This window comes from Phodopus roborovskii, unplaced genomic scaffold (assembly GCF_943737965.1).
Source record: "Phodopus roborovskii unplaced genomic scaffold, PHOROB, whole genome shotgun sequence".
In the NCBI taxonomy this organism is placed as follows: domain Eukaryota; kingdom Metazoa; phylum Chordata; class Mammalia; order Rodentia; family Cricetidae; genus Phodopus; species Phodopus roborovskii.
Genome location: NW_026126409.1, coordinates 1,423,714 through 1,451,618, shown reverse-complemented (window position 1 = coordinate 1,451,618; position 27,905 = coordinate 1,423,714). Strand labels below are relative to the sequence as shown.

Sequence of the window (27,905 nt, the reverse complement as noted above, 5' to 3'; positions counted from 1 at the left end):
ACAACCAACCACAGGTTGTAGAGGTCAAAGAGCCTCCAGTCCTAACTTCATCGTTCTGATGTGGGTTTGCCCTCATACCCAGCAATCCAGGGCACTTTGCAAAGAGCAAAGCTGAAGGGCTTTCCTGCCCTTCCTGAATTTAAATCTCATTGTGTTTCTCAGAGAGCTAGTAATGACACTCACACAAAAACTGCAAAAGTGATCTTGACCACAAAAATGTAAACATCACTATCTAGTAGCCTCTAAATAAATTATATGGGAGTTTAAAAGGTATAGGTTGAAAGAAAGTGAGGTTTTGGGAGTACATAAAAAACAGGGTGTTTTTTTTGTTCCCCCAGAGTTTCCTATTCATGTTCTTGGGTACATTACTTGTTCAAAAAATATCCATGAGCAAATTCAGTTTGCTGAGGCACTAGTGAGCTTGCATCCACAGTCTACAGACTGTTCTCTGAGATTAATACAGATCATCACAGGTCATCTAGCCACCAAAACAGCCTCCTTCTCACATGTGTTGTTTCAAACTGCAATAACAAAAGAAAACTACAAATTCTTGAATTATTTTAATAGTGGAAGTTTTACAAAAGCAAGCTAAAAGCAAAACCTTTGACTTTCTCAGAAGTAATTTATCCTCAATGATGGGAAAGAGTGCCAATTTTGCCTGTTCAGTCTGTAATTTTGTTAATGAATGATTGTGAGACAAACCAAACATAAAAAGCAAGCCTTACAGAATTAAAAAAGACCTCGAATGCATTTTGCCTATATGGAACTATAATTCTTAACTATGAAAAACAGTGATCAATAAACACTCCAGAAACAGATGCACAACTTACACCCTCAAGGCAATGGAAATGGCTGCACTAAAACAAAACAGGGGGTAATCTAATCCCCTTACCAAGCAGTAGAAAATGTATTTGGCATGATTTTAAAAAATCAGAAAATGGGTGTGAGTAATGCAAAACTGCCAAATGAGTAATCTAACTACATTATATTTGGGGACACACTCTTCCTCATAATGAAAATCATATTTTGGAGAAGACTACCATATATAATGAATGATACTATTTTCTGGACATTGGTAGCTCTCTGAATGCATGCATATTTAAGGTTGTATGTGCTTCAAAGGCCAGGAAAGACTTGGCAAGCATTTTTCAAGCTTTTATCATGTGCATACAAATACAGAATGTTCCATTAATTGGACATTCTTTCCCTTGGTGATTAATAGTTACAGCTGTGCTTTACCACAAACTAAATCCCACATGCTAATGATTCAGAGCCTAACTTTCCTCATTCAGTTCTAATCCCTACAGGAGTGATAGTAGCTTACCATGCCAGTCAGTGTCAGCAGCAGCAACTAGCAGCAGACAGCATTCAGAAGGTCAGAAGGATGAGAGCAGAAACAGCCCATTAATGTTATAGCACCACCATCTCTGCCACTGCCCAGAGCACTGCAGACAGTACAGAGAGCCATCTTCCGGCAGGAGCTCATCTGTAATCCCACTTTTTAAAAGTGGACTCCTTTATTCATCTGAACAATTCCCCACTTTTGTCTATCTCTCAACTACTTCTCATAATTTTTGTTTTTTAGGTCCCCCTCCAAATTCCTTCATTTAACCTTACTTCTCTCTCCTCTATTTTATTTATTCTGTCCATTCTCTATACTTCTTCCTATCTATGCTTCTAATATCCAGTTTTAAAGTTTCTCTACACTGACTCTTTAGTTTTTATTATGTTTTTAAAAAGAGAAAAAAGGTTCACTCTGAACTCCTAACCCCATAATATTATTTAGAGCAGGCTTTCTTTCACTAAAGTTAACACATATGTGATAATATTATGATAAATTATTCTTATGCATTTTATGAAGTAATTTAACAGTGAAGAAATTTAAACTGATGCCCAAAATACTATATAACTGTTTTAATAATCATTATGAGTGCCAAGAAAGTGGCAGTGATAACCGACTACAGCTGTGAACCCCTTAATTGCTGCTGCCTTGCAAGACAGATGTCGGTAAACAAGCAACCCCACTGGGTGGGAGTTGGGAGCAGACTTCAGTGTTTATGCTCAGTGGATACCTTAGGTTTAAAGTCAGGGTTCATCCCACAAACTGACAGGAACAATCCTAAGTAAATCCACCACTGAAAGTTCAACAGAAAGTTGAAACTCAGTTTTTCTAGAGAGAAATAAATCTTAAAATACTATGAGATGCTTTAAACAGATAGGAAAGACACACTGAGCAATCCTTAAGACAGTTGCTTCTTCCAGGAGAGACTAAACCTCAGTGTCAAGCCAGTGGAAAGAAGGAGCCACTTCTGAAGTCACCCTTCCCTCTCTAGGCTGCTGAGACTCCTCACTGTGCTTCAGACATGCAGATGAAAATGAGCTGGGATTCTTTAAGAGAAACTCCTCCCCTATCCCATCCAATATCATAGCTCTCTAAAGTAAGAAGTAGCCTGGACCCTTTCTGCCTCTATAATGCATCACAGAAAGGAAGATCATTTCTATAGGGTGATAGAATGCCCTGTGCCTAGGAAAACTGCTGGGGGGATAGAGAGATGAAAGGAAATAAAATTACAGGTAAGCATGATGTTCTACTCTCCATTTTGAAAGAAAGAAATTTGGAAAATTCCACATCATATGCTAAATAAATATCCCAAGCTAAAGCCAAGTGAGGTACTGGGCAAAAGCATTTGGAGGCACCCATGGCATCTCTCTATTTTCTGGGGGATTAAAGACTCCCAGAATGAATGCAGTCTGCCCTTCTGGATATCTAGCAGGATTCAGCAGAACTTGGGCCGCCCCCAGAAGTCTCCTACTGACTGGGATGGCCAAAAGACAACACCAGTAAGCAAAAGCAGTTAATCATACAGACGGAAAAATGTCACAGCAACATTTCACAAGAGATAGATAAATAAAATATATTTGCCTGCATAGACCTACAAAGAGAGGTTACTCACAGAGATTACTGTAGCTCCAGCAGTTACCCATTGATCATAGAAAATGCCCACTTCATCAGTTTAACGCTTGAGAAAAGTTATGGAGAAAAGAAGCAAGCTAATGCAAAATGTGCTGTTCTAGTCAACTGGAAGCAAATTAGTTTCAGATTTCTGGAGGCCCCTCTTGCCCTGCACTGCACTCGGTGATGTAAATGGAAGAAGCAAGCACTTTGAGCACTTGGAACCAGAGCTGAGCTGAGCCCAGAACTGCTGTCTCAGCCCCTCACAAAAGCAGGGAGCGCAGCCTGCTCTTCTGCTGTGCTCAGCCTCAGGGGCTCTCTACCTTGGTAGCTTACCGAAAACAGCCACTGTAGGGCTTTTCTATAATTGTGAAAACTACTTCAAGGAGAGAACTGAGATGCCGGGAGTTAGCATTAACGTAACCATTCCCCTAGTGCAGCAGCAGGAAGCCGGCAGAGGCTCAGAGAGGATCGTACCATCCTGGGTGACATCAGAGGTGGGGCTGTCATCCTAGTATTGTGCAGCACTTTCTCTGATGCTGGAATGACACACATGAACCGAGATGGGCTGGTCCCCTTTAAAAGCATTTAATTCTCACGTTGTTCCAACGGAAGGGGCAAAGGCAAAAACACTGCCCAGAAGCTGCTTCCATGACATCAATCTTAGGCTGACAGTCTTCATCTTACTGGTAAGTGCTGCTGTCACCCAGTCATTTCACTAATGATTACATTACTATTCCTCAGATAAATTAATATTTAATGGGCAATTGATAGTACTTGAAAATGTGATGTGAAAAGATTGAAAGATCCAGATTTAAGAGCAGTGGCATAAACTTCTACATCACTAATAGTACTCTGGATATGTTCAATACTTTTCAAGCAATCTCAGAAAAAAAATGCTCATTTTATATATAATAACATGAAACTAGCACATGGTGAATAGCATTATACTGACCTTAAGAATTGGTATAAATAAAAAAACAATCTCATCTTGGGCTGAAACTGTTCCTCCATGCTACAGCACTTACCTATGCCCAGGTTTTATCCCCAGCACTAAAAAATTAGAAAGTAAGTAGCCCATCTTCAGTATTATCCTATCAGCATGAGAAGCAAAGGCACTTTGAGGTTATTTTTTCTATTTTATACCCTCAGTAAGCAGCAATCAACCAGGTGCCAGAAAATGTATTCACTTTAATTCAGAAAGTCCATTTTAATAAATAATTTATTAGATTAGAATCTGTTTAGTAATTTGCTAGAAACCACAATATGCAGTTTCATTTTGTGAAGCCATCTATTCCTTCTAGAAGCCTCTGGGACAGCTACTATTATTAACCCATTTTATAGATGGGACCACTAAAACACAATAGAGGCATGAGTCATCTCCACTCAGGGGAGTAAAACTGGCACCACTGGACCTCAAACACAGATACTATGACTCTAAAGTTCACCGTCTAAAGTACCACCAAGCTACACTCCTTCCTAGAGCCTGCATGCCAAAGAAAGAATTCTGAAAGAAGACTATTATTTTCAGGGTTTGTCACAATGGCAAACCAAATAGGCCCATCTCTCAAGACGACTAATTCATAAATAGGAGACAAAGATTAAATGGTGGACCCAGGGAGAGCAGCCTAGGTACCAGAAATAAAGCTGGGAAGTTCAGCCTCACAGCTCACAGCTTGCCTTAGCTTGGGAAAATGGCTTAAGAGCTCCCAGCATTCATTTCTTGACCTCCAAGTATGGATGCTTAGTTTATTGATTAGTATAACACTGTGGCAGAAGCACATGACCTAGACTTGTAATTAGACGTCATTATTTTACAATTGTGTCACTTTTAGAAAGTTATTTAACCTTTCTAGTCCTCAGCTTCTTCATTCAAAACCACAGAAACAATAGGGTTAGTCTAGGGACTAAATAAAGTACACATATAAATAAAGGACTCAGATGAGCAACTCTAGCTAGTAAAAGCTCAGCAGTAATCATTATAACTATTATTGCCAATAACTTCTGTTACCTGATGTAGGTCTCACTAAATGGCCCAGAATAGACATACATTCCTGCCGCAGTCTCCTGAGTACTAAGTGTATAGGTATATGCCCTCATAACTAGCTATTTTGAACTAAACTGCCCAGTCCTTTCTTTTCCAAACTCTAAAAAACCTGCTGGAATTTTTTTGGTGGTGGTATGACTGGACAGGCGGAAAGGAAACCTTTGATGGGCTCATACAAATATTAATCAATCAACAAAGCATCAGTTCCCAATGAAATGCAATGTGAAATTGGCAGCAGCTGTTCAAGATCCCTTACAAAGATCCTTAAGCATGGGCTAGAGAAGACAGGGCCAGAATTGAAGCAGTCATCCTGAATGGTGAGCATCCCACCAGCTAGGAAAGCAAAAATGGAGTTTATCAAATACCCAGTAAAGAATCTTGCAGCTGTATTATCTTTTGTAATAGAGAGAATAAACTCCTAAGTTATTTCACTTCAGCTTTCTAATAAATGCAACTTACACAGTCTTAACTGACTCACAACCAAAGGCTCAGTGGCTGAGGTCTGGGTTATATACCAGTACTTCTGTTAAATTCTCTCAGTATACATCTTTTCTGAAGCAAGACTAATTGCAATCACAAAACAGCTGAAAATGTAGTTAGAGACCTACTCTCATTTGGAAAGCGGGCCCTGTCTATCTTTCATATGTTCCAAGTCACACATCCAACATATCAAACCCATACATTTCTCCTCCCCCTGTTTCTCAGCACCCTGACTACAGTTATTTTCTTGGAGTCTCATGCATCTGTGCTCTTACACTACTCTAGAGCACAGAGGAGTGCTTGGGAAATAACTTCTGCTTCTAACTACAAACCTGATGATTGACACCCTCCACTGTACTTAATTTTCCTAGATCTTGAAGCTGGGAATGGTGATACACGATTTTAATCCCAGCACTTGGAAGGCAGAGGCTGGTGGGGCTCTGTGAGTTCCAGGCCAGCCTGTGCTACACAGTGAGTTTCAGGACAACCAGAGCTAATAGTGAGAACCTCTGTCAATCCCCCCTCTCCTTCCCCCCAACTCCCCCCCAAAAAAAATAAATAAAAGGAAAAGAAAAGAAAGACAAGAGAAAAAAATAATCACTCCAGTTATTCACACTTTTAATAAGTCATTTTATGTGTGCTTGCACGTTGTGTATTGAGCTTCATATTTCTGATGGCAATATTATCACCATTGTCCCATTGTGTGCCTCCCTTCTCCAAAAATAAAACTAAATAGAAATTGGAAACATGTTAAATCTGTAATTCAGGGGCAAGCACTTTCGCTTTCAAAAGCCAGATCAGCGTCAAGCATACTGGCACAGGCCTGTAAGCCAAGCACTTGGAAAGCAGAAGGAAGCCTGCCATGAGTTCTAGGCCAGCCTGGACTGCAGGAGGGCTACAACAAAACCCTGTCACAAAAATAAATTAATTAATACTATAAACTCTGTAGACACCATAGTAATGGCTCTGCCAAGGCAGAAAAAGCAGCCTTAAACAACAGTAAATTAACACAAGACTACACTCCAGAAAAAACGTTACTCACAAAGGCCACAGAAACTGGCCCAGGGCTGTACAGTCTGCCAGCTTCTGCTTGACTTTATCACTGGAGCTGTGAACTTACTAATCTCCCTGCTGCTTTCCTTCTGCCTGTTCACATTAATAAAGAAAAGAAGAAGCACAGAGTGGCCAATACTTGGAGCCAGGATTCCAGGATGAAGAGTCCATTCTGTTAAAGAAAGGAAATGCTGCCTCCCCATTGGTCAGCTATGAATAACATGGTCACTTCTAAACCTATAATCAGTGCTCTATTCTTCCATCTCCAGATCAAATCCCTCCTTCCACCGAGACCTAATGCATGTGCCCTGCACTTTTACCCGAGGCCCTTTCATTTTCAGGAGTTTATACTGTCTTGCTTGGTGACTGTTATCTCACAGGCTTAGAGTATCGATGGAATATTCTAGATAACTATCTGAGCATCTTAACAGCCACAGACATCCATGGGTAGATAGGCATGAAACAATTTCAACTCTCCTCATATGTATTAAGGTTAAAGTAAGTGGTCTCTTCAAGGAATTTATATTATTTTTCAAAAGAAAAAAAATAACCTAATCTTTTTGATCTTCCCAGCACAAGGTCTTCTAAAAACACCTGGAATGTTGTATTTCATAGAAGCAACTTAGAAAACCTGATTTTGTAATGTTATAGTGAACATCCCATAGGAATGATTGATTTAGGGTAACTTGGATTTCTAGGACTAAGAAAATATAATCCTTAAGCTGTTTTCTGCTACCTAGATTTCAGAGAAGTCTCAGTGAAAACCCTAACAATCTTCCTCCTACAAAGAATACACACAGACATTTATGCAAATTTTGAATAAAATACATAGGGAATTATTTTTAAAGAGTTACAAAATGCCTCAGAAAGTCTCATATTATCTGCTTATAGCCTGAATTACTTAAATTTCCATTTTAACATAGGGCATTTAAAGAAATTTCATTGCATTAAGAGAATGTGATGGTATGTTTCATATAATGAACTATTACACCCTAGTGTCAAAAAGCATAAACAAGGGCTGAAGAGATGGCTCAGTGACTAAGCACTGACTGCCTTTACAGAAGACCAGGGCTCTGAATCCCAGAACACACATGCCAGCTAATAACAGGCTGTAACTCCAGTTCCAGGAGATCTGACAGCCTTTTCTGGCCTCCAAGGGCACAACACACATACACAATAGACATACATGCAGACAAAACATAAAATAAAGATATTTTTTAAAAAAAACTATGATCAATGGAAACGGGGAAATTTATAGTGAAGAGCCAAGACATAGAGAAGAGAGGAAGGGACCTCAGACAGTGGAACTAGGATGTATCCCTGGTGCACAAAAGGACTTTGTGAATGTATCCCCCTTGGAGGGATAACTGCCTTAACCTAGAGACAGGAGAGAAGCCCTAGTCCCTACTTCAAATGACTGGACAGATTTACATGACCCCACATGGATAGCATAGCCCTACATGTGGAATTGGGGTGGGGAGATGGGAGGGGAGGGTGGTCAGGGTGCATGTGAGAGGGGAGGGAAAGTAAGAGGGAGGGAGGGGGAACTGGGATCAACATGTAAAATAAATAATAATAATTAAAAAAATAAATAAATAAATAAAAACTATGATCAATGGAAACGGGAAAATTTATAGTGAAGAGCCAAGACATAGAGAAGAGAGGAAGGATGGAAGGAGTTTTTCAGGACTTCCTAGTTCCCTCAGGACTGCCTGAACCACTTGGATGGCTTCTGTGAAAAGGCTCAGCACAGGTTTTCTGTGGATCTCACATATTCCCTTATACTAAGTCTTCAGGATCAGTAGTTTCAAATCCTAAAACAACAACCCAGACTAAGAAAAAAAACAACAACAACATAAGCAGCTAACTGTAAATTCTTCACATGTAAAGTTAAAAAGTTAGGACCAGCAAGCACCCAAGCTTGTCCTCTACCTCTACATATGAGTAGTGGCATATGTATGCTTCCATTGACACATAACACACATGCAAAAAAATTCAAGTTTCGAGACACAAATAACTTTCAAAAATAAATGCCAACATTAATAACATAGCCTCAAATACAACTAAGCATAATTAATAACAATATCTGTGATATGTTCATTAAATTTTTAGCTTCCTTTCATTCAACTTTGATAAGAAAATTCTTATTTATTAAATATTTTGCCAAATAGTATTTATTTCTTTTGAACTTATCACAAAAGAATGAGTAAAGATACCACAAAAATAAAAAAATCTGAAACAAGGCACCTTGCCTTTAATCCCAATACCCAAGAGAAGGAAGAGGTACGTGTATCTCTGAGTTCAAGGCCAGTCTGGTTTACAGAGTAAGTTCCAGGATAGCCAGGGCTACACACAAACACACACACACACACACACACACACACACACACAGAGAGAGAGAGAGAGAGAGAGAGAGAGAGAGAGAGAGAGAAGTTTCAGAAAATTAATAAAAAAAAACACCAAGAATTTAAGTATCCATCATAAATTGGTTAAGTCAAACCATCACAGAATATAACAAATTAACTAATGGAGTAGGATACTGTTGGATCTATAATTAATAATAAACAGTGGATGCAGAATGTAAAGATAAACAAATACTAGCCAGATGACCAAGTGTAATCTTCAACCTAGTAGTGAGAGAAAAACCTCTAAATTAGTACCTTTCTGAACAACTTGTTCAGTAACAAGGGCAAACTTAAAGACAAGATGGCGGCCTCCAAGAGGAGCAGTCAGTGATACTGACAGAGATCAAGGAAGGCTCCCCAAGAGTATACTTCCTGATGACCACTGCTTGTTTGACTTGATACTTTAGTTCTTCAGTGGTCAAAGCTTGACTCACCTCTCTACCTGCGTCAGCATGCTACTGTCCTCACATAACCCTATACTCACTCTCCCCAAAAACCCATTCTTCTCATTTTGTCCTCTATTTGACACCTATCCTTCCAAGCACAAAAAGCACCCCCTCCCAGGCCAGTGCCCTTGCACACCAGTCTTCCTCTATACCATTACTGGCCACATGTCCCCTGGTCCCCTGTTGATCTTCACCTCTAATACCTGGAGTTGGCATTTCTTCTCTCTCTCTTTCCCTGTCTCTCTCTCTGTCCCTCTCCCTGTCCCTGCCCCCCCCCAATTTATTTTTATTATGTACACAGTGACCTCAGTGCATGTATGTCCACATGTCAGAAGAGGGCACCAGATCTCATTACAGATGGTTGTGAGACACGTTGTGGTTGCTGGGAATTGAACTCAGTACCTCTGGAAGAGCAATCAATGTTCTTAACTTCTGAGCCATCTCTCCAGCCTGGCATTTATTTTCGTTCATCTTGTAGAAGCTCCTCTCTGCTTTTATACAGGCTCTTGGAATAAAATTAATCACCCTTTCATGAGATTTGTATCAATCATTTGACATTAAATTATGTATCATTTCCTATTAAATGGTTCCTAGTATGAATGTTGCCTTGCTTGTTAATTCATTAGCTCCTTATGAGCTAAGATTAGCAATGCAGGATAAACACCAGACTCAAAATATTTGTAGAAACTAATATTATGTGTTGAAGATCCCTTCCTCTCTTTTTTTTATAAGCATGTATTAATGTAATTTGAATGTAATTGACTCCCCATAATCTTATAGGGAGTGGCACTTTTAGGAGACGAGGTTTTTTTGGACTGGGTATAGTCTCAATGGAAGAAGTGTGTCACTATGGGGGTGGGCCTTGAGGTTTCCTATGCTCAGGGTACTGCCCTGTGTCTCAGTCAACTTCCTGTTGCCTGCAAGATGTAGGACTTTCAGCTACTATTGCAGCACCACATCTGCCTGCACACTGCCATGATGATAATGGACTGAACCTCGGAAAACTGTAAGCCAGTCACCCCAATGAAATATTTTCTTTATGAGTTGCTGTAGTCATGGTGTCTCTTCACAGCAATAGAAACTCTAAGACAATTACCTATACATAACGATGGATGATATTTTATACATTCATTAAACATATGTTGATCATACTCACCCCCTCCTACCCTCTCTTAGTCCCCTCCTGATCCCATTGATTCCCTTTCTCTTCTCAACTTACTCCCCTTCTATTTTTAGTCTCTTTCTTTTGTGACACATGACTTTCAAAGTAGGTCTCTAGATAGGAGCTCAGGCAACTTATCTTGGCTACACCACTAAAGAAAGTTCTTTGTCTCCTCAGCAAGCATTAACTTCCTGTAGATATTGTACAGATAATCACAGCTATTGAAAGGTCAAGAGTACAACAGCTGTGCCATGCCCAGGAGACAGCAGCCCATGATATTTCCCTTCTTCCTTGGGTTGTAATATTCTTTTAGCCTCTTCTGTGATGTCCCCTGAGCCTTGGAGGGATGATGAAGACTTTCCAGTTAAAATGAGTATTCACCGGTTATTTGTTATCAGTTTTGAGTCTCTACAGAAACTGCTACCCATTACTAAAGAGGAGCATCATTATTCTATGGACATAAATATAAATATTTGACAACATGCCCACTTAGCAAAACAACAGTACTAAGTTCCCTCTTAGGGCCTAAGGCCTCCCCAGCCATGAACAACTGACTTCAAAGTTTATAGTACGAGGTATGAATCCCTTGCCACTTAATCAAATTAGTTGTTAGTTACCCCCTAACAGTCATGCCATTATTGTGCCAATGGGTACATCTTGTCCAGCAAAGTTGATAGTGTAGCATTCAGGGTCCATAGCTAAAGAAGATTATTGATGACAATTATCCCCTAGCAACCTGAATAGCACCTTCTTTCTGGCATTATGAAATCTAGACAGCAGAAAGGAAGCTTCCAGTTTGATTTCTCTGTTCTAAAACCAAAATATGTGATTCTTCAGCAACAGTATCTTATTATCTAGTTCAGCAGTAACAATAACCTGTATCATTTCAGGGGCTTTGGGAGTCTCCCTGACCAATTACTCATGGGAAGAATGCCCATTTCTGGCATTGGGACTTTTACTTAATAACCTACCAGTGATTTTTTTCTTTTAAACTATCTAAATATAAAAATCCAAACTAAGTATCTCAGTTCCCAACAAATTATGGAAAACATGTTACCATATAAAAGAGTCTAGCCATCTACTTTTAATTAAAAATTTAAACTAGGTCTCAATGTTTAATTCTATTTGTTTTACTCATGATTGATTCAAAATTTACTATGGCAGTTCTTCCAAGGACAACTAAAAGACCAAAATTTGAAATATTTAGCCACCCACCATCAAAAAGGTATACACGAAGCTGATTTTTCCTACTTGGAGATATGTAATGCCAGTACTTGTGAAACTAAGACAGAGGCTATATGGCAAAGCTCAGTCTTTCAAAAGACAAGCTGCTTTCTTTTGTTGTGCTTTGTGTTACCTCTATCATATTTTAAGCAACAAAAAATTTTACCAATAATATATTGTCAAGTTCCTCATACAGTAAAATTAAGGTTATGTATAGCCTAGGGGCCCCAGTCTCATTGATACCAGCCACTTAATAAATGATCCCTAGTTAATTTCAGTCTATGATACCAGGAGTAACAGAGACAGATTATTTAGCAGTGGGTAAATGGGTGCTGGTTCTTGCTTCATTGTTATTTTGTATTTGTTTTTAAGAAATTTCTATTTGACAACACTGCAAGTTGAAATTGTAACTTGCACATCAAGGTCAACATTTTTGCATATTTTTCACTTTCATCTTCTGACATTACAATGTCAGACTGGGATGTAGGAGCTTTAACTTGGAGTTTTGAACATTATACACGAAAAAGTGGTAGGGAAGGTGCTCCAGTTGCAAAGAACAAAGAATGTACATGTCTTGGCCTCTTATGTAGTAAAGAATGTTCCATGAAGACTTTGTTTCCCCCCTTAATGGCCCTGTCATCAGCTTTGGAATGCTAATAACTGAAAGCAATCTACACTAAATAATCTGATGTCTTAGACTATAAACACATACTTTCCCTGCCACAGGAAAATAAAATGAGCAGCTATAAACACTGTTTATATCAAGCTCCAGAAAGGTTTTTGGTTTTATTGTAGCAGGAAAAAATTTATGTTTCTTCAAATGATATTTAGTGCAGAAGTTCAGGAGTAGTTTTGGTTCATTGGGATGAAAGCAGGAACTTGAACTCTCTCCTCATTCCCTACCCCTCAGGAGACATGAAAACCTAAAGTTAAAGAATTGTTTTAAGAGGCGCTTCTCTGTAAGACTGTAAGGCTTCCTGAGAAAACTCAACCTCAGAATTCACATTTGAACTGGCACACCAGCAACATGTCTTACTTGCTACGCCACCCTGAGGTAGTAATTTAGCTGCTATGTGACCTAAGGTAGTAACTTATCCAGGGTGAATCTGAGTGGCCTTATCTACACATTAGAGAGAAGTGTGAAAGCTAAGGAACAATGAGAGAAAGCACCAGAAGAGTGTATCTTACAGGAACTCTAAAACTGGGCACTTTGCCTTTGCTTCCCAGATTCCCAGGTAGCACTTCATAGCTTCAGAATTATAAAGATAAATGTCAGTGATAAATGCATAGACGTGTAGATTATAGATATGAAGAGATAACTGCACAGCTATTTAGTATAAGAGATAAATGTATAGATACGTAGACATAAATATACACAAATATGGATATAGACATAAAAGTCAGTAGTTAATTGGAGGAGAATAAAAGCAGGTTGAACCCCCAATCTCTTTCTCCCTCTCCTTCTCCCTCTCCCTCTCTCTCTTCTTCTCCCCCCCCTCTCACACACACACACGAAACTTTATCAGTTAACAAACAGCCAATTTAGAAACTTCTATATCAATCTCTCTATTTCTGAATATTCACTTGTAATTATTTCTTAATTAAAAAAAATAGTTGAGAAAGCAAATACCTGCCCTCCCCCAAGCCCTTGTTTCACACACTGTCTTACTTTATCTTATGCTCACAATTGTTTCCTCTCGAGAGCCTACCAAATGTGTACCCAGAAATAGAGTTCACTGATGTCTCTTACCTTTATTTATTATTAATAATTGTATTTTACAGTCCAATCCCAGTTCCCCCTCCCTCCTATCCTCCCGTCTCTTACCTTTTAAATCTGAGTGTTTTTCAAGTACGAAAGTTCTAAATCTTTATTTCATGATGTCCTAATGGTACTATAGTAAAACTAGAATTTCACTAAGTCTCCTGATTACTTTAAGTGGAAGATGAAGACACAAAGACACTCACATTCTCCCTTCCTCCATCCCTCCCTCCTTCCTCCATCCCTCCCTCCTTCCTCCCTCCCTCCTTCCTCCATCCCTCCCTCCTTCCTCTTTTCCCTCTTCTGTGATCTCAGAACAAATGTGGGAGCCAGCTGCTAGCAGGGAAATGAAACAGCACCTGACAGCTGAAGGAATGCTAGCATCCCAGACACTACCCACTAGGGGGAAGTGTTGTCTAACTGTTAAGAAAACTTAGCATGACTAAAAATAAATCTACTTTCTAAAAATTTGTAAGCTTCTAGCAAAAAGAATTCTCCTATTTAAAGAAAAATCTAAAATTGTTTCTATATTATTTCTAGTTCTTTAATCAGATTACAATGGCATTACAATCTCACCATCTACTGCTCCCAATCATGTAAGCCTGTGGTTTGATTCACCATGCCTCTAGATCAAAGAAAATCCCAGAAGGAATAGAAGGCTCCTAATGTAATTTTACATTCTGCCCAGGACTGCTTCAGTCCCCACCACAAACCCCATCCTCACCTGCAGTCTATTGCAAAAGTTCAAAGAAAGTGGGGATCAGTGACAGCCAGGACCCAACTACTCCACCAAATTTCAAGCCATTTTATGATGGCCCCTACCCTGCATAAAAAACACTATGTGTTCAGGACATTGGTGCCAGCCTTGAATATAAGCATTTGAAAAGTAGAGCCAGGTAGATCTCTGTGAGTTCGAGGCCAGCATGCTCTACATAGCCCAGTTCCAGGTTAGCCAGGGGTACATAGTAAGATCCTATAAGGGGAAAAACATTCCAACTTTACAGTAAATATACTCAATTTTATCCTGGAAGAAGAAGCTATTGTCCTATCACAGTGACAAAGGCCCCAAGTGTCCTTTAGGAAGACAACAAACATTCTTATGACTAATTTAACAGTCTATTATCATTAAAGATATTTGGTTCAACAAATAGCTTAAAGTAAACAAATAAATTATTGTCTTAAATATTTAACTAAAACTATAAAACTACCAAAAGAAAGCACAAGAAAAAAAATAGCTTCTTGGAACTAGTATAAACTATTTTATTTTATTTTTGGTATAAGACACTAAAAGCATAGATTAAAAAAAAAAAAAAAAAAAAAAAAAAAAGGCTGCTAAGAAATGAGCTGGAGAGAACCCTTCAGCAGGAATGAGCCCCTGATAGGTTATCAAATCCCAAGCAGTCAGCCCTGCACACACATACATACACACACACACACACACACACACACACACACACACACACACACCACAGTGAGAGAGAGAGAGACCTCTCACAGAGGAAAAGACAAAAAAATAGACTCAACACAATGCATCTGTATATATATAATATATACATATATAATCATAATTAAAAGAAGTTAGGAAACTGAAAGGGGACACAGGAGGAGCTGAAAGGGGGAGAAGAAGGGATAAAAATTAAATAAACACTGCAATCATATACAAAATTCTCAAAAATTATTTCAAATAAAAAAGGAGGACTACATCAATCCGAAAGTCTGCACAGCTAACTCAAATGATGTGCAGCTAAGAAATCAGTTAACAGAATAAAGAGACAACTTACAGAATGGGAGAAAATACTTGCAAAACAAATATCTGATAAGAAGTAAATATATCTTAAATAACTCAATATCAAGAGAAGACATAACTTGGCTTTTTTTTAATGGACATAGAATATGAATAGACATGCCTCAAAGCTTAAAAAAAGAACAAAGGTGTCCAACAAGTACCTGAAACTATTTTCAGCATCACTATCTGTGGTTTGAATGAGAATTGTCCCCATTAGCTCATGTGTTTGAATACTTTCTCCAAAATTGGTAGAACTGTTTGGGAAGGGTTGTCACCGAAGGAAGTGTGTCACCAAAGGCTTGGAGGTTTCAAAAGTTCACACCATTTCTAGTGTATCTCTCTATACCTTGTGCCTCTGTATCAAGGTACAAGCCTGCAACCATGCTCCATGCCATGGTGATCATGGACTCCCAACCTTCTGAAATTGTGAGTAAGTTCACAATAAACTCTTTCTTCTATAAATTGCCTTGGCCATGGTATCTCTTCACAGCAACAGTAAAGTAACTAGAGCACTAATAATTTGGGGGAAAAGTTAAACCACTAGATATCACCCAATACCTGCTAGAAAGGTTATTATCAAAAAGACAAAGATGTGTTGGAGAGGATGCAGGAAGAAAAAAAAAATAAGGTTCTCTGTACACTGTCACTAGGAATGCAAGTAAGTAAAGACATTATGAAAAACAGAATAGAGACTCCTACAAACACAGAATGAACATGTAATCCATCAATCCTGTTTCTAATTATACTGACAAAAGAACCAAGTTACTGATAAAACCTAAGTATTTATGGAAGATAAAAAAATTAGATGAATACCTAGTGAAATACTATTCAGCCAAAAAAAAGTTTAAAAAAAAAAAAACTCCTGTCATTCGTTAACAACAAGAATAAATAAGAAGAACAATCTCATCACATGTAGAATGTTTTAAAAGTCAAGGGCCAGCAAGACGGCCCATGGGGTAAAAGCATTTGTCACACAAGCCTGATAACCTAAATTGAATTCTCAGAACCCATATAAAAGTGGAAAAAAGAACAAACTCCGAAATGTTGTCCTCTGACCTCCACATCTGCACTACACACACACACACACACACACACACACACACAGGTGTAACATGAAAAATAAAAGACCCAGAGACTGATACTGGGGTTCACACTTCAAGCTGAAAATCAGAGAAGCAAGCAGTAGGCCACTAGCTCTTCCCTCTACCTCAGCTCAGAGCAAAGGGGTGATCCTCAGACTGCTCCCGACTTTACAGATCCTCAGATTCACTCAGATTGCCATGTTCTCCTCAACATGGCTAGAGACTAATCTTAGACTGAATGACTCTACCTTTTATACCTCTCAAACCCTGGGATTAAAGATGTGAGCTCTGATTCACTCTCCAATAGCCCAGGACTCAGAGATTCATCTACCCCTTAATCCTAAATCCTGGGATGAAAGGTGTGTACCTACCTGGCTTTTATGGCTAACTAGTATGACTGCTTTGCTATTTCTATCTCCAGTGGCTTTAATAAATCATAAACAATATATCACCATACATTGGCCTAAGTGAAATATTTTCTATGAAAAATAGATGATTCAGAACTTGAGTGGTCTTGACTACTTAGAACCTGTTGATATGCCATCTGTTTGAGAAGTACCTGTATACTTGTTTGAGCTCTTGAATATTCTTGAGAGCAGAAAAGAGAAAAGAGGGCATATGGCAGGGCAAAGTGACATGTCCTAGCCATACTTGAAAGGTATTTTGGATAAGCAGCCCCAGAACACTTCTAGTTACAGCTTCATTTGGAAACATACTTTCCCCAGATATACCTTTCTCAGCTTAACTCACATCCACCTCATACCTGGCTCCTAAATGCACAACATAAAGAACGAACCCATGATTTTTAACCAATAAGAACACATGTTAGCAAGTTTTAGCATGAATTAAATCTGGTCTCTGCCTGACTCAAGTCTTTATCATTTTCCTCTGAAGATACTATGTTTGTAGAGTACCACAGCTTCTGCTACTGATCAAATATCTTTATTCCCAACATCCCTGCCAACATATCCTTTTTGAGGATGCCAGCTTTCCAGTCTAACCAGTATATGCCTTTCATAGACTGCCATGTGCCCAGACCTTTACTCAGCAGGAATCATACTGTTTTAGAACCATCCAGACGTATCCTTCTCTTTCTCCAGCTTAGCAACTACAGGTAATGATTCACTTTGTGCCGACTAAGACGATGACCTCAAAAGGGCCTTCACTTGCTGCCTTCCATTGTTGGTTTCTATTGCGTGACAAAAACACCATGACAAAAAAGGCAAGTTGGGAAGGAAAGGGTTTATACTTCTGGATCATAGTCCACCATTGGAGGAAGTCAGAACAGAAACTCAGGCAGGGCTGGAACCTGGAGGAGCTGATGCTGAGGCCATGGAAGGGTGTTGCTTAATAGCTTGCTTCCCCTGGCTTGATCAGCCTGTTTTCTTATAGAACCCAGAATCACCAGCCCAGCATGGCAGCACCCACAATGGACTCTCCTACTGATCACTGATTGAGAAAATGCCTTACAGCTGGATCTCATGGAGGTATTTCTTCAACTGAGGCTCTTTTTCTTCTGATGACTCTAGCTTTTGTCAAGTTGGCACACAATGCCAGCAGTACACTTACCTAGAAGGACATTTAGGGGATCTGATATCTGTCACTAATGAAAACCCAGGCCTCTTGATCATTTGTCCAAGATCTATTTCCACATAGCAACATTTCCCCATAAATGCATCCTAATAAAATAGAGTTAGGGAATGTTCATCACATTCACACATGGGTTGCAGCAACATCACAGGCTTCCAGTTTTACTAACATGTCAACTCTTCCAACCTCAAAATTCCCCATCCATGTGGGCTCCTCTAAGCTAAAATAGTCCATGTTGGCCTGGGCCCTTTTCTGGTTCTCACAATTAATCGTTGAGAGCTCAGTGACAGCTGGAGAGGACTCCCAACCCCCCCCCCCAGTACTTTTTATTAATTTGCTAATGGGCAACTGAAGATAACTCTGAAACTCAACAGTTGCTACAATTTACTTAATTCTCCTCTCTAAAAATAGGCTTGCAACCCCTTTTTATAGCAGTTGTCCTTTTGTAATAACTTCCAAATGATCTTACAATAAATCTCTAACTTATCTGTAAACATGCTCAGCTTTTTTAGGTCACAGTCCTCAAGAGTTGAATTGATGTAACAGGAGACAAGTGATCTCTTGATTTTCTAGTGGTGTGTGTTACACCATCTCCAACATGGTGATGGGACTCAGAGAAAATTCAACCAAGCAGGAGTTACCATGACTCTGCTTTATCTCAGAGATCCCTTAACTCTCATGTCCTTAGAGAGCAGCCCCTCATTCACAGTGAGGCGACCTAGATCTCCACAGCTACAGAGTTCATTACTGTAGCATGCAGATCAGAGTTACTGGAGCCACTTGGAAGAACCTGAGTTTTTAACAAGCACAAGAAGCATCCAAGGTGTCTATAGTACTTCTGCTTGAGAGTGGAACAAGGCAAGCCTGGGCCAGCGCAGCACTTCCAAAAGCAATGGAAGGCCTTTGTCCATTGCTTCCTGGGACTGTCATAGGAAGAGCAGCACTTTCTAAGTGTTAGGTGAAGTGCAGAAAGTCCCCAGGGTTCCCTAAGCTAATTGCTGAATTAGCACTCCTTAGGAGACCACTGTGATCATTTTCTCAACTTCTACAAGCCAATTCCATATGTAGGCATTCCCTTTTGAGAACTGTGATGTCTAAAGAGCAAGTTTTGACTATTTAAAATAACAAATGGATTGCAACAATCCTTTATTCTAACACAAACTTCATAAACAATGTAATAGCCCAAAAGTAAAACTCTAAACAATCATTATAATCTTTTAAATATAGCACAAAGGAAAAACCAAATCCTAGCTGACATTAATTATATGACTGTTCAAGTTAGTGAGGCACTAATTTGTCCCTAAAGGGAAAATCACTGGGCAAGCAAGGCAGGAGTCTAGAGGGATACAAGGGTACTGAACCATGACTTGGTAATCTTAGCACTCACTGCCTTCTAAGGGATGATTTTTCAGCATCATGACCAACTTTCAGTAAATCTCCAAAATCAAAACCAAAGTCTAAGCTTCCATTGATATTTATAATAGAAAACCTATATTAAAGATCATCCAGAAGTGTTTACATAATATATCCTAAACACAAATAATTAGAAACATATTGTCCCCATACCAAGAAATGTTTACCACATTAAAGTCACAGAAAATATGAAGCAACTATTTTCAGTTTGTCACACTGCACCCACTATAGAAGTCTAGAAGTCTTGACCTCCACAAAGTAATGGCTACCAGGGCAGATCCACATATGTGGTCCTAACTCGTATACAGAAAAAAAAAATTGCTCTTTAAGAGAAAGAGAAACAGAAACAGTATGGTATGCCCCTTAAAGCCTTTGAAACTTCCTGCATTTGTTATATTAAAGAAGATCTATCCTGGAATGTAACCTTGGATGGCAAAGTGTGGCTTTCTTGAAATCACAACCCACAAATATGAGCACAAGTGCTTCAATGCTGGGGTGGTAAGGCCAATGCACACTGGTACAGAGGTACAGGGTGAGACCACACTGATGGGTGGTGACTGGGAACCTGATGTTCACATGCATCTGTGCAATGATAACACAGCTGAGTGACACAGTTTCAACCTCATTACCACAAGCTTCAGAATTTTATTTTCACATGAAACTTCCCATATTTTAAAAGTTCTGTTTGTTTTCACCAAGTGGATCAAATAAAGCATAAATGAAAGATGCCAATATATAATATCTGCTTTGCAAAATAAAAGTGGAAAGATGCATAAAAGGAAATGTGAGATTAGATAGAGCTTCAAGAACAATGCACAAGGCCACTGCTAAACAGCCTTTGTGGAACAAGTCAATCACCAATAAAGTAATCCTTCAGGATTCTACATCTCAAGGATGTACTCTAAAACATGCTAACAGCATCTAAAGAGCTGTAAAAGTATAGGCAAACAAAGGAATCGTTTAAAATTATTTGTATGTTGTTAGTATGCACGTGGAAATGTTTGGTGTTAATTGTATGTGGTACAGCACATTTATGAGGATAAAAGTATCTTGGTTCTGACATATTATATACCAATGTTTTTCCAAGTTTGATCATATTCTACCCTCAAGAAAAATTTAAAGACATCTTATCAAATTGTGTGTGTGTGTGTGTGTGTGTGTGTCCATATCTGTTTACCTTTGTGTGTCTGTGTGTGTGTTCTCATTATGTTGCCCATACTGATTTGAATAATTGGGATCAAATGATTACAAATGCAGTCATCATCATCCCTGGCTCCTCAGCTTTTCAGTACAGGACAGGACAGGACAAAAAGTGGGGGAGGGGGATAATGGGGAATGAAAGGGAAGGTAGGGGAAGGACAAAGCAGAGCTTGGTGTCTTGTCCCACATTGTAACCCTAGCACTCACTGCTTGAAGCAGGAGTTTTGGAGTTCAAAGATCACCTGGACTACAGTGAGACAATATCAAAGGAAGGAAAGAAGGGAGGGAGGAATAAAAAAAAAATTAGGGCAAGCTATGTAGTCGAATCTTTAAGATTGCTTATCTAACATGTATTTACCACACAAGTAAAATAAGAAAGCAATACAATAATGAGCATTAATCTAAAAACTGGCAAAAAAAAATACACTGGAAAGTGGGAACAAGATAGAAGTTTTTAACATGCCCTCCAGATTGTCTCTGTAACACTCCAGAATTATCACTTTATGTGAAATACCACAGAGTTCCAAACAGACTGCTGAGGCTACTCATAACAGCTCATTCTGCAGACATGTAGGGTAAGGTGGGCTCATTACATGAACAACCCCACTCAAACAGACAAGTGTACAATCATTCTCCAGCTCACTTGACCAAACCAAAACCAGATGAAACTATGGCCTGTGGAACAGCATGGTCTGTGGTCCAGATGAAGTAATGGAGACCATCTGTCCATTTAATAAGTGCCAAGTAATACTGACCACATTTATCATATAACTGCATATAATATTATGAAGACATTTTTCTGCTGTCCATATGGATAGAAAGAAGATTGGGTAGAGGAAACAAACTAAATGAAATATTCCAAAGATTGTATTACTAAAGGACTTACCATGAAAATACAAATCTTTGGTGGAGAGAAGAAAATGAATCAATAGAAAACCTTATAATTAGTGGATTTCTCATTCATTGCTTTGCATGTCTGTGGTTTCTATGCCAAATTGTGTTTTTCTTAAAGTATTGACTCTTAGCTTTTATAAATCCTACAGCTACATACAAAAAAACTTGGTGCACTAAAGTGGTACAATGCTAATCTTTGTTTTCTTCTTGTTCTTATTGTGTTTCTGTTGTACTTTTTGTTTTGTGTATACAGAGTAGTGCCCACCCAATCAGTAATGTGTTAACGAGTTCTCTATTATCAAGAAGTACCTACCTGTACATATTTATATCACAAACAAACCAAAACATAAATCCTCAAAAATGGGCTGGTATGTTAAGGCACTTGGCACCCATCTGCTGATCTGAATTTGATCTCTGGAACCCACATAGAATAAGGAGAGAGTCTACTTCCCTGCATATTGTCCTGTGGTGTACACATAGACACACACTACCACCACTACCACCACCACCAAAGGTTTTGTTTAGTTTAATTCAAAGTGTATTTCAAACCTACAAATGAGAGAATTATAAAACTTGGAAGAAAACACCGGCAAAATATATATATATATTTATATATATAAGCTTAGAGTAAGCAGATATTACACTAAAAGCAAAAGTAACAAATAGACAAAACAACTTTATTATATTATGTTTGAAACTTTTCATACTACAAATGATATTATCAAAAAAACAGAAGACGAGAACAATCTTCAAATCACATATCTGATAAGGGATTGTATACAGAATATATAAAGAGCTCTTCCAACACAATAGTAAAAGACTGACAAGCCATGTCAAAAACAGAAAAAGGATCTGATGAGACCCTGTAAAGACAGCATATAGTAAGATAGCATGCACATTGAAAGATGTCTAGCATCATTAATGGTATGAAAATTTACTAGAAAACAAAGCCAGTCACAAGGAACTCTATGGGAGCCCCTCTAGAACAAAGGAAGTAAGTGTGTATTTGTCTGCAGAACAACACTAGTACAGTCACTTCTTTTTGAGAGAACAACAACCAAACAAAAAAAAAAATGCCTTAATATAACTACAGTTATGAACACACAATTCTATGAAAAGGCTAACACTGAATTTTACATTTTTAATAGGTGGCATATATTATATATAAATTTTATCTCAATAACACAAGGCAATTCCACATTATCTACAAAAAAATAATTATTCTGTCTTCTGGATCACTATGGCAGATAGGGACAGAAGTTTGCTTCTTTTTCCTCTAAGCCAATGCTTCTCAACCTGTGGTTTGCAACTCCTGTGGAGGCTTGAATGATCTTTTCCCAGGGGTAAAATATCAGATATCCTGTATAAGATATTTACATTATGATTCGTAACAGGACCAAAACACAGTTATGAAGAAGCAATGAAATAATTTTATGGTTAGTGGTCACAACAAAAGGAGGAACTGTATTAAAGGGTCATCAGGAAGGTTGAGAACCAGTGTTCTAAGGTGAATTTAAAAGGTAACATTTATCCAAACACAGGCTCATTCCAATCACTGATGAGACACATCTGAAGTTACAACCCCAAATACACCCAGCAGGCACACTAATCCTACAGGGAAAGTAAAAACCCAGCCCCAGCAGTTATCTACATCTGACATGGGGCACAGAACATGAGCCATCACTGATTAACTAAAAAGTAATCCGCATATCAGCTGCCCATGATGGCCCCACTCCTGCCCTGTTCTGCTACCCAGAGGCTTGCATGCCTAGGGTACTCCTGAAGCCTACCCTGTGCCAGTCTACATATTCTGTTCTGCCTCACACAGTCCTACTCTGTACAAAGGGCATTCCAGACATTTAGGAAAACCTCACTTAAAGACAAACCTTAATTCACACATATCAGTGTAGAAACATCTGAGGTAAAACACAGACTTCCAAGAGAAGTCCCAAATTTTAATGAAATAGAATTGACCTGGAAGGTAGCATAAATTCAGGAAATAATTCAGGATAATCTTAGAAAATAAATTCTGATCAATTCTTTAGAAATTCAAGATGATGTACCTATGAAAGGAGAAACTGCAATGAAGATTAACAGAAAAGTGACTGAAATTATATATACAATTACCAAACCAGAAAAGTTTTAGGAAGATTGTGGTGATACTTTAAAATAGGAATTAAAAACTAAGAGGTGCAGAAGACAAATGTAATCCACCTATTATCTGTATAATAAGAACCTCAAAAGTAAATTTATAAAAGAAGTAGAGTGATGGGAGATGTCATTCTGTAAATATGTTTCTAGTATTGGTTAATGAATAAAGCACTGTTGGCCAATAGGAAAGCAAGAAAGGTGGGACTAGGTGACAAGGAGAATTTAGGGAGAGGTAAGAGGAGATTCAAAATGTAGGACCGAGAAAGTATAATCCCAGATCCTCTCTCCAGTAAGAAAAGACCACGTGGAAATACTTAGATTAATAGAAATGGGTTAATATTTAAGGCAGAGCTAGCCAATAAGTAATGCTAGTAACAGGCCAACAGCATTATATCTAATACAGCATCTCTGTGTGTTGTTTGGGGCTGATGTGGTTGTGGGACAAGGCTGGTGGGAAAACCTATCCATAACAGTCGAGTAGAAATAACTGAAAAATAATAAGACAAATATCTCCAGAGATAGAAAGTTATGATAGAAAGGGCTCCACAAGAACGATACATCTTCTTGATGTATAGGGAAACCAAAGATACCTGGAAAATTATCAGAAAGAATAAGCAGATAGTTCATAGGGAGCAAATACCACAGTCTTACCAGAGCCAAGGAACCAAGGATCCCGAAGCTACCAAGCTCCAAAGGGAATGGGTAAGTTAAGATCAGTTCCAGGGTAAAAGCAATGAAATATAGGTACAAAGTCCAGACACACACAGCTTTAGAAATCTTATCCATCTAGACCTTCTGAAGTACATACATACATACACACACACACACACACACACACACACACACACACGATGCAGGAGGTTATGGACCAAGTTTAAGACTACAGAGAACAGTTGTAAAATGGCCTAGAAAAAAATTTAGCACAAATTAAAGCATCAGAAGGTTAGAAAGAGAAGCATATTTCCATGAGGAAAATAGGTTCTTCCTATAAATAACATAATAAAGATAGAAGAAAAAGTAACAACAAATCAGTACATCTAGCAAAATGCTGCTGGATTCCTTCCAGTGCTCTGGTGTATTTGGTGTATTCTACCTTTAGTGACCAGCAGAAGTCGTAACACACAGTCTCTACTTCTCTTCCACTTCAGGTACCACACACACTACATGAACTTAGCAGCTAAGTACAAGAGTCATGTTCAAATGTTTGGACTCGGCTTGTATTAAAAATATAAAATATAAATGCCACAATCTGGCAAAAGTAAAGACAGATACAAGAGGCTTCTCATCTCCATAACATCATGAGCAGACAGACTGCTCAGTCACCTCAGAAATGGTTTTACACACTAATACTTACAAATCCAAGCAAAAGAACTCTATCTATCTATGTATCTATCGATCTATCTATCGATCTATCTATCTATCGATCTATCTATCTATCTATCTATCTATCTAATCTTCCCCCTCCCTCTCCTTATACATCAGCTTTAGGAAGACTATATAAGCCTTGTTTTCAATTTATTTTAGAGGATTAGTAAGCAGCACTTATGAGGCAACTGCCAGCAATACTTATAAAAGCAAACTTAAACACAGGAAGAATCACAGAACAATGAAGCAGTGGCCAAAAAATCACTGTCAAGGATGGAGCGTTGGCTGAGGGTGAAGAGAAATGGCTCGCAGAATGTGTGAGAAAAGGGCCAATGACCACTGTGTTAGCAGTAGAGCCCTCAGGGATGGGGAGGGACAGGAGCTGGCCCTCTGGATTTCTTCTGTATAATTTAGTCAAGACTCCATTTCTTACATATACATACACATTATCTTGAAAATAAAAATTATACTTAAGATAACATATTATTTGTAAATAAAAAATGAATGTCTACATCTAAGAGACTAGAAGTAAATAAGCCCATTTCCCTGATTAAATTTGGCAATGAGAATATAAACCAGAACAATCTTTCTGTTAGGCAGTTCGATAAATGGGGAGTGTGTCATGTACTTAAGATCAGACCATAGTGGTACACAACTTTCATCCGAGCACTCATTTAGTTAAGATCTAAAGCTCTCTTACTAAATATGGTGGAACAGGCCTGGAATTCGAAAGCTAGGGAGGATGAGGCAGGAGGACAATAAGTTTCCAGAATGTGTGAAAAGAATCTGTATACACGCACACACTGGTCAATAAACAAAAACAAAATAGAAAACAAAAGCTATCACTAAAGCCTGGAATATCATGTGGTGGAGAATAGGAATACATTCAGATATGGAACATACATATGGAAATATAACTGATACGAGAGGGGAAACTACCAAAGTGAGAAACTCTTGCTAGGAATTGGGACCATTCTTTCTTCTTTCTTTCTCCCCTGTTCACTTTGCTACAGCATCACTTGGGGCACTGGGAGATCATGAAAGGAGATAATCAGACTCTAGTTCAGAAGCCAAACACAACCCTGTCTCAGTTTCATTGCTTTGATTAAAAAAAAAAAAAAAAAGTACTGATAAAAAGTGACACAGGAGAGAGGGGCTGTTTTCCTGTCAGTTAACTCCAGGTTCTATATAGTTAGTTCATCACCGCAGAACAAGGAGCCTGAAGCCCAGTTGTGAGGTACATCTATACTCAAGAGCACAAGGAAATGAAGGCTGCATGCATGCTTACTGCTCAATTCCTCTTTCTACTCATACAGTTCAAGGTCTAACCATAAGATGGCTCTGCTTACATTCAGAATGAGCCTTTCCACCTCAGTTGACCAAAATTAAGAAAAATCCTTCACAGGCCAATCCAACCTAAACAATCCTTCACTGAGCCTCTCTTTCTAAATGTGTCAATTTAACAAATAAACTAACCACAAAACCTATACCTAATACCCATTTTTTCCACTTCTCTATCTGTATTTTTTGTATACTTTAAAAAAATCTTTTTTAATGATTTATTTATTTGTATTTTATATGCATTGGTGTTTTGCCTGCATGTATGTCTATATGAGGGCATCAGATCCCCTGGAACAGTATTTATTCAGTTGTGTGCTGCCATGTGGGTGCTGGGAATGGAACTTGGGTCCTCTAGAAGAGCAGCCAATGCTCTTAACCAACCAACTACTTGTATTTTTAAATTCTCAGAAGGCACACAGACTGTTTCCTAAGCATGTGCATGTCTTTCTCATATGCTTCTGCTTTATCTTAATGGTTTTCCCCATTTTATCTTTACAGAAAACTATTTTATATTTTCATAATATTCAATTGTTCTCACTCTTTGGGTCTTGACATAAAGGACCCTTGCTTTGTGCAGGTGATACTAATTGTGAGCTTGTAATGTTAGAGTTTATTTATTTGTTACTGTAGAGCTTTACATGTCCATAACTGAAAAAGTGGTCCATGGGAAAATGTTGCAGTAAATACAACAACAGTGTATAACATTTGACCATCCTAAAACCAGTTTTATGTCACTCTCTAGACTTTCAAAGACTAATGCTGGTGCCCTTTCCCAACTCTGGGCTTCAATTCTACAAGAAGTAAATATTCCGCTCTACATTCAGAACTCTGGGAAAACTGCTATGTCAAGCCACAGCCCCATGTAACAGCTTCTAGGTAATGGACAATTTTTCTAGTCATAATTTCCATGAACAGTGTCTGGTTTTGCATAAATCCCATGCTAGTTTCTTGTCTTGTAGCTGGTGGGCACGTGAATTCTTCTTATCAAGAAAAAAAAATCCTCTCCTGGGCCCACTGACTGATGGGCACCTGCTTTTCTCTGAGTTTGCTTTCTTCTTTGTCCAGCACATGGAGTTCCTTTCTTTCAAATTCTCCTATCTACTTAGAGCCTGCTGTTTTCTCCTGTTCTGTATCAACTCAATCCATCATGCTGCAAGAAGTCTCTGAAATATTCCATACTTTAGAGGGTGTTATAGTAACAGGAACCACCATATATTTCATTTAAATTTGGATACTCCATACCATTAACTAAACTCTACAACCCTAAGAAAATTACAAGTTTGAGTACAATTACTAGAAATATAAGATATTGAAACAGGAGGGACAAGGTGATAGACCAAGGATATTAAAAATATCATTTAATCATTTAAAAAGACTTAGTAAAAAAAAAAGAGTTCTTTGTGTTTTATTATTATAATGACAAATGAAATTCTATTATTTCTACATATATTTATAATATAATATAGCTCAGCTTTTAAAGACTAAGCCCATAACAAAAAATATGATATAATGCTTATAGCACTATATTTTAAATTATAATAATAACTTCAAAGG

At 38.4% G+C, this 27,905-nt stretch overlaps 1 protein-coding gene across 2 annotated transcripts in view; it reads right to left on the bottom strand.

The window, feature by feature from the left end:
• Psd3 (pleckstrin and Sec7 domain containing 3) overlaps positions 1 to 27,905 on the bottom strand; it is a 358,240-nt gene that overhangs the window by 270,567 nt on the left and 59,768 nt on the right. The window contains exon 1 of one of the 2 annotated variants that reach the window (XM_051181929.1): positions 2,955 to 3,248. The exons of the other annotated variant lie outside the window; for it this stretch is intronic. Within the exon in view, the coding sequence (XP_051037886.1) occupies positions 2,955 to 2,985 (31 nt within the window). The 5' untranslated portion in view covers positions 2,986 to 3,248. Of the gene's footprint in view, positions 1 to 2,954; positions 3,249 to 27,905 lie in introns of those variants that run through there. 2 annotated transcript variants of the gene reach the window in all.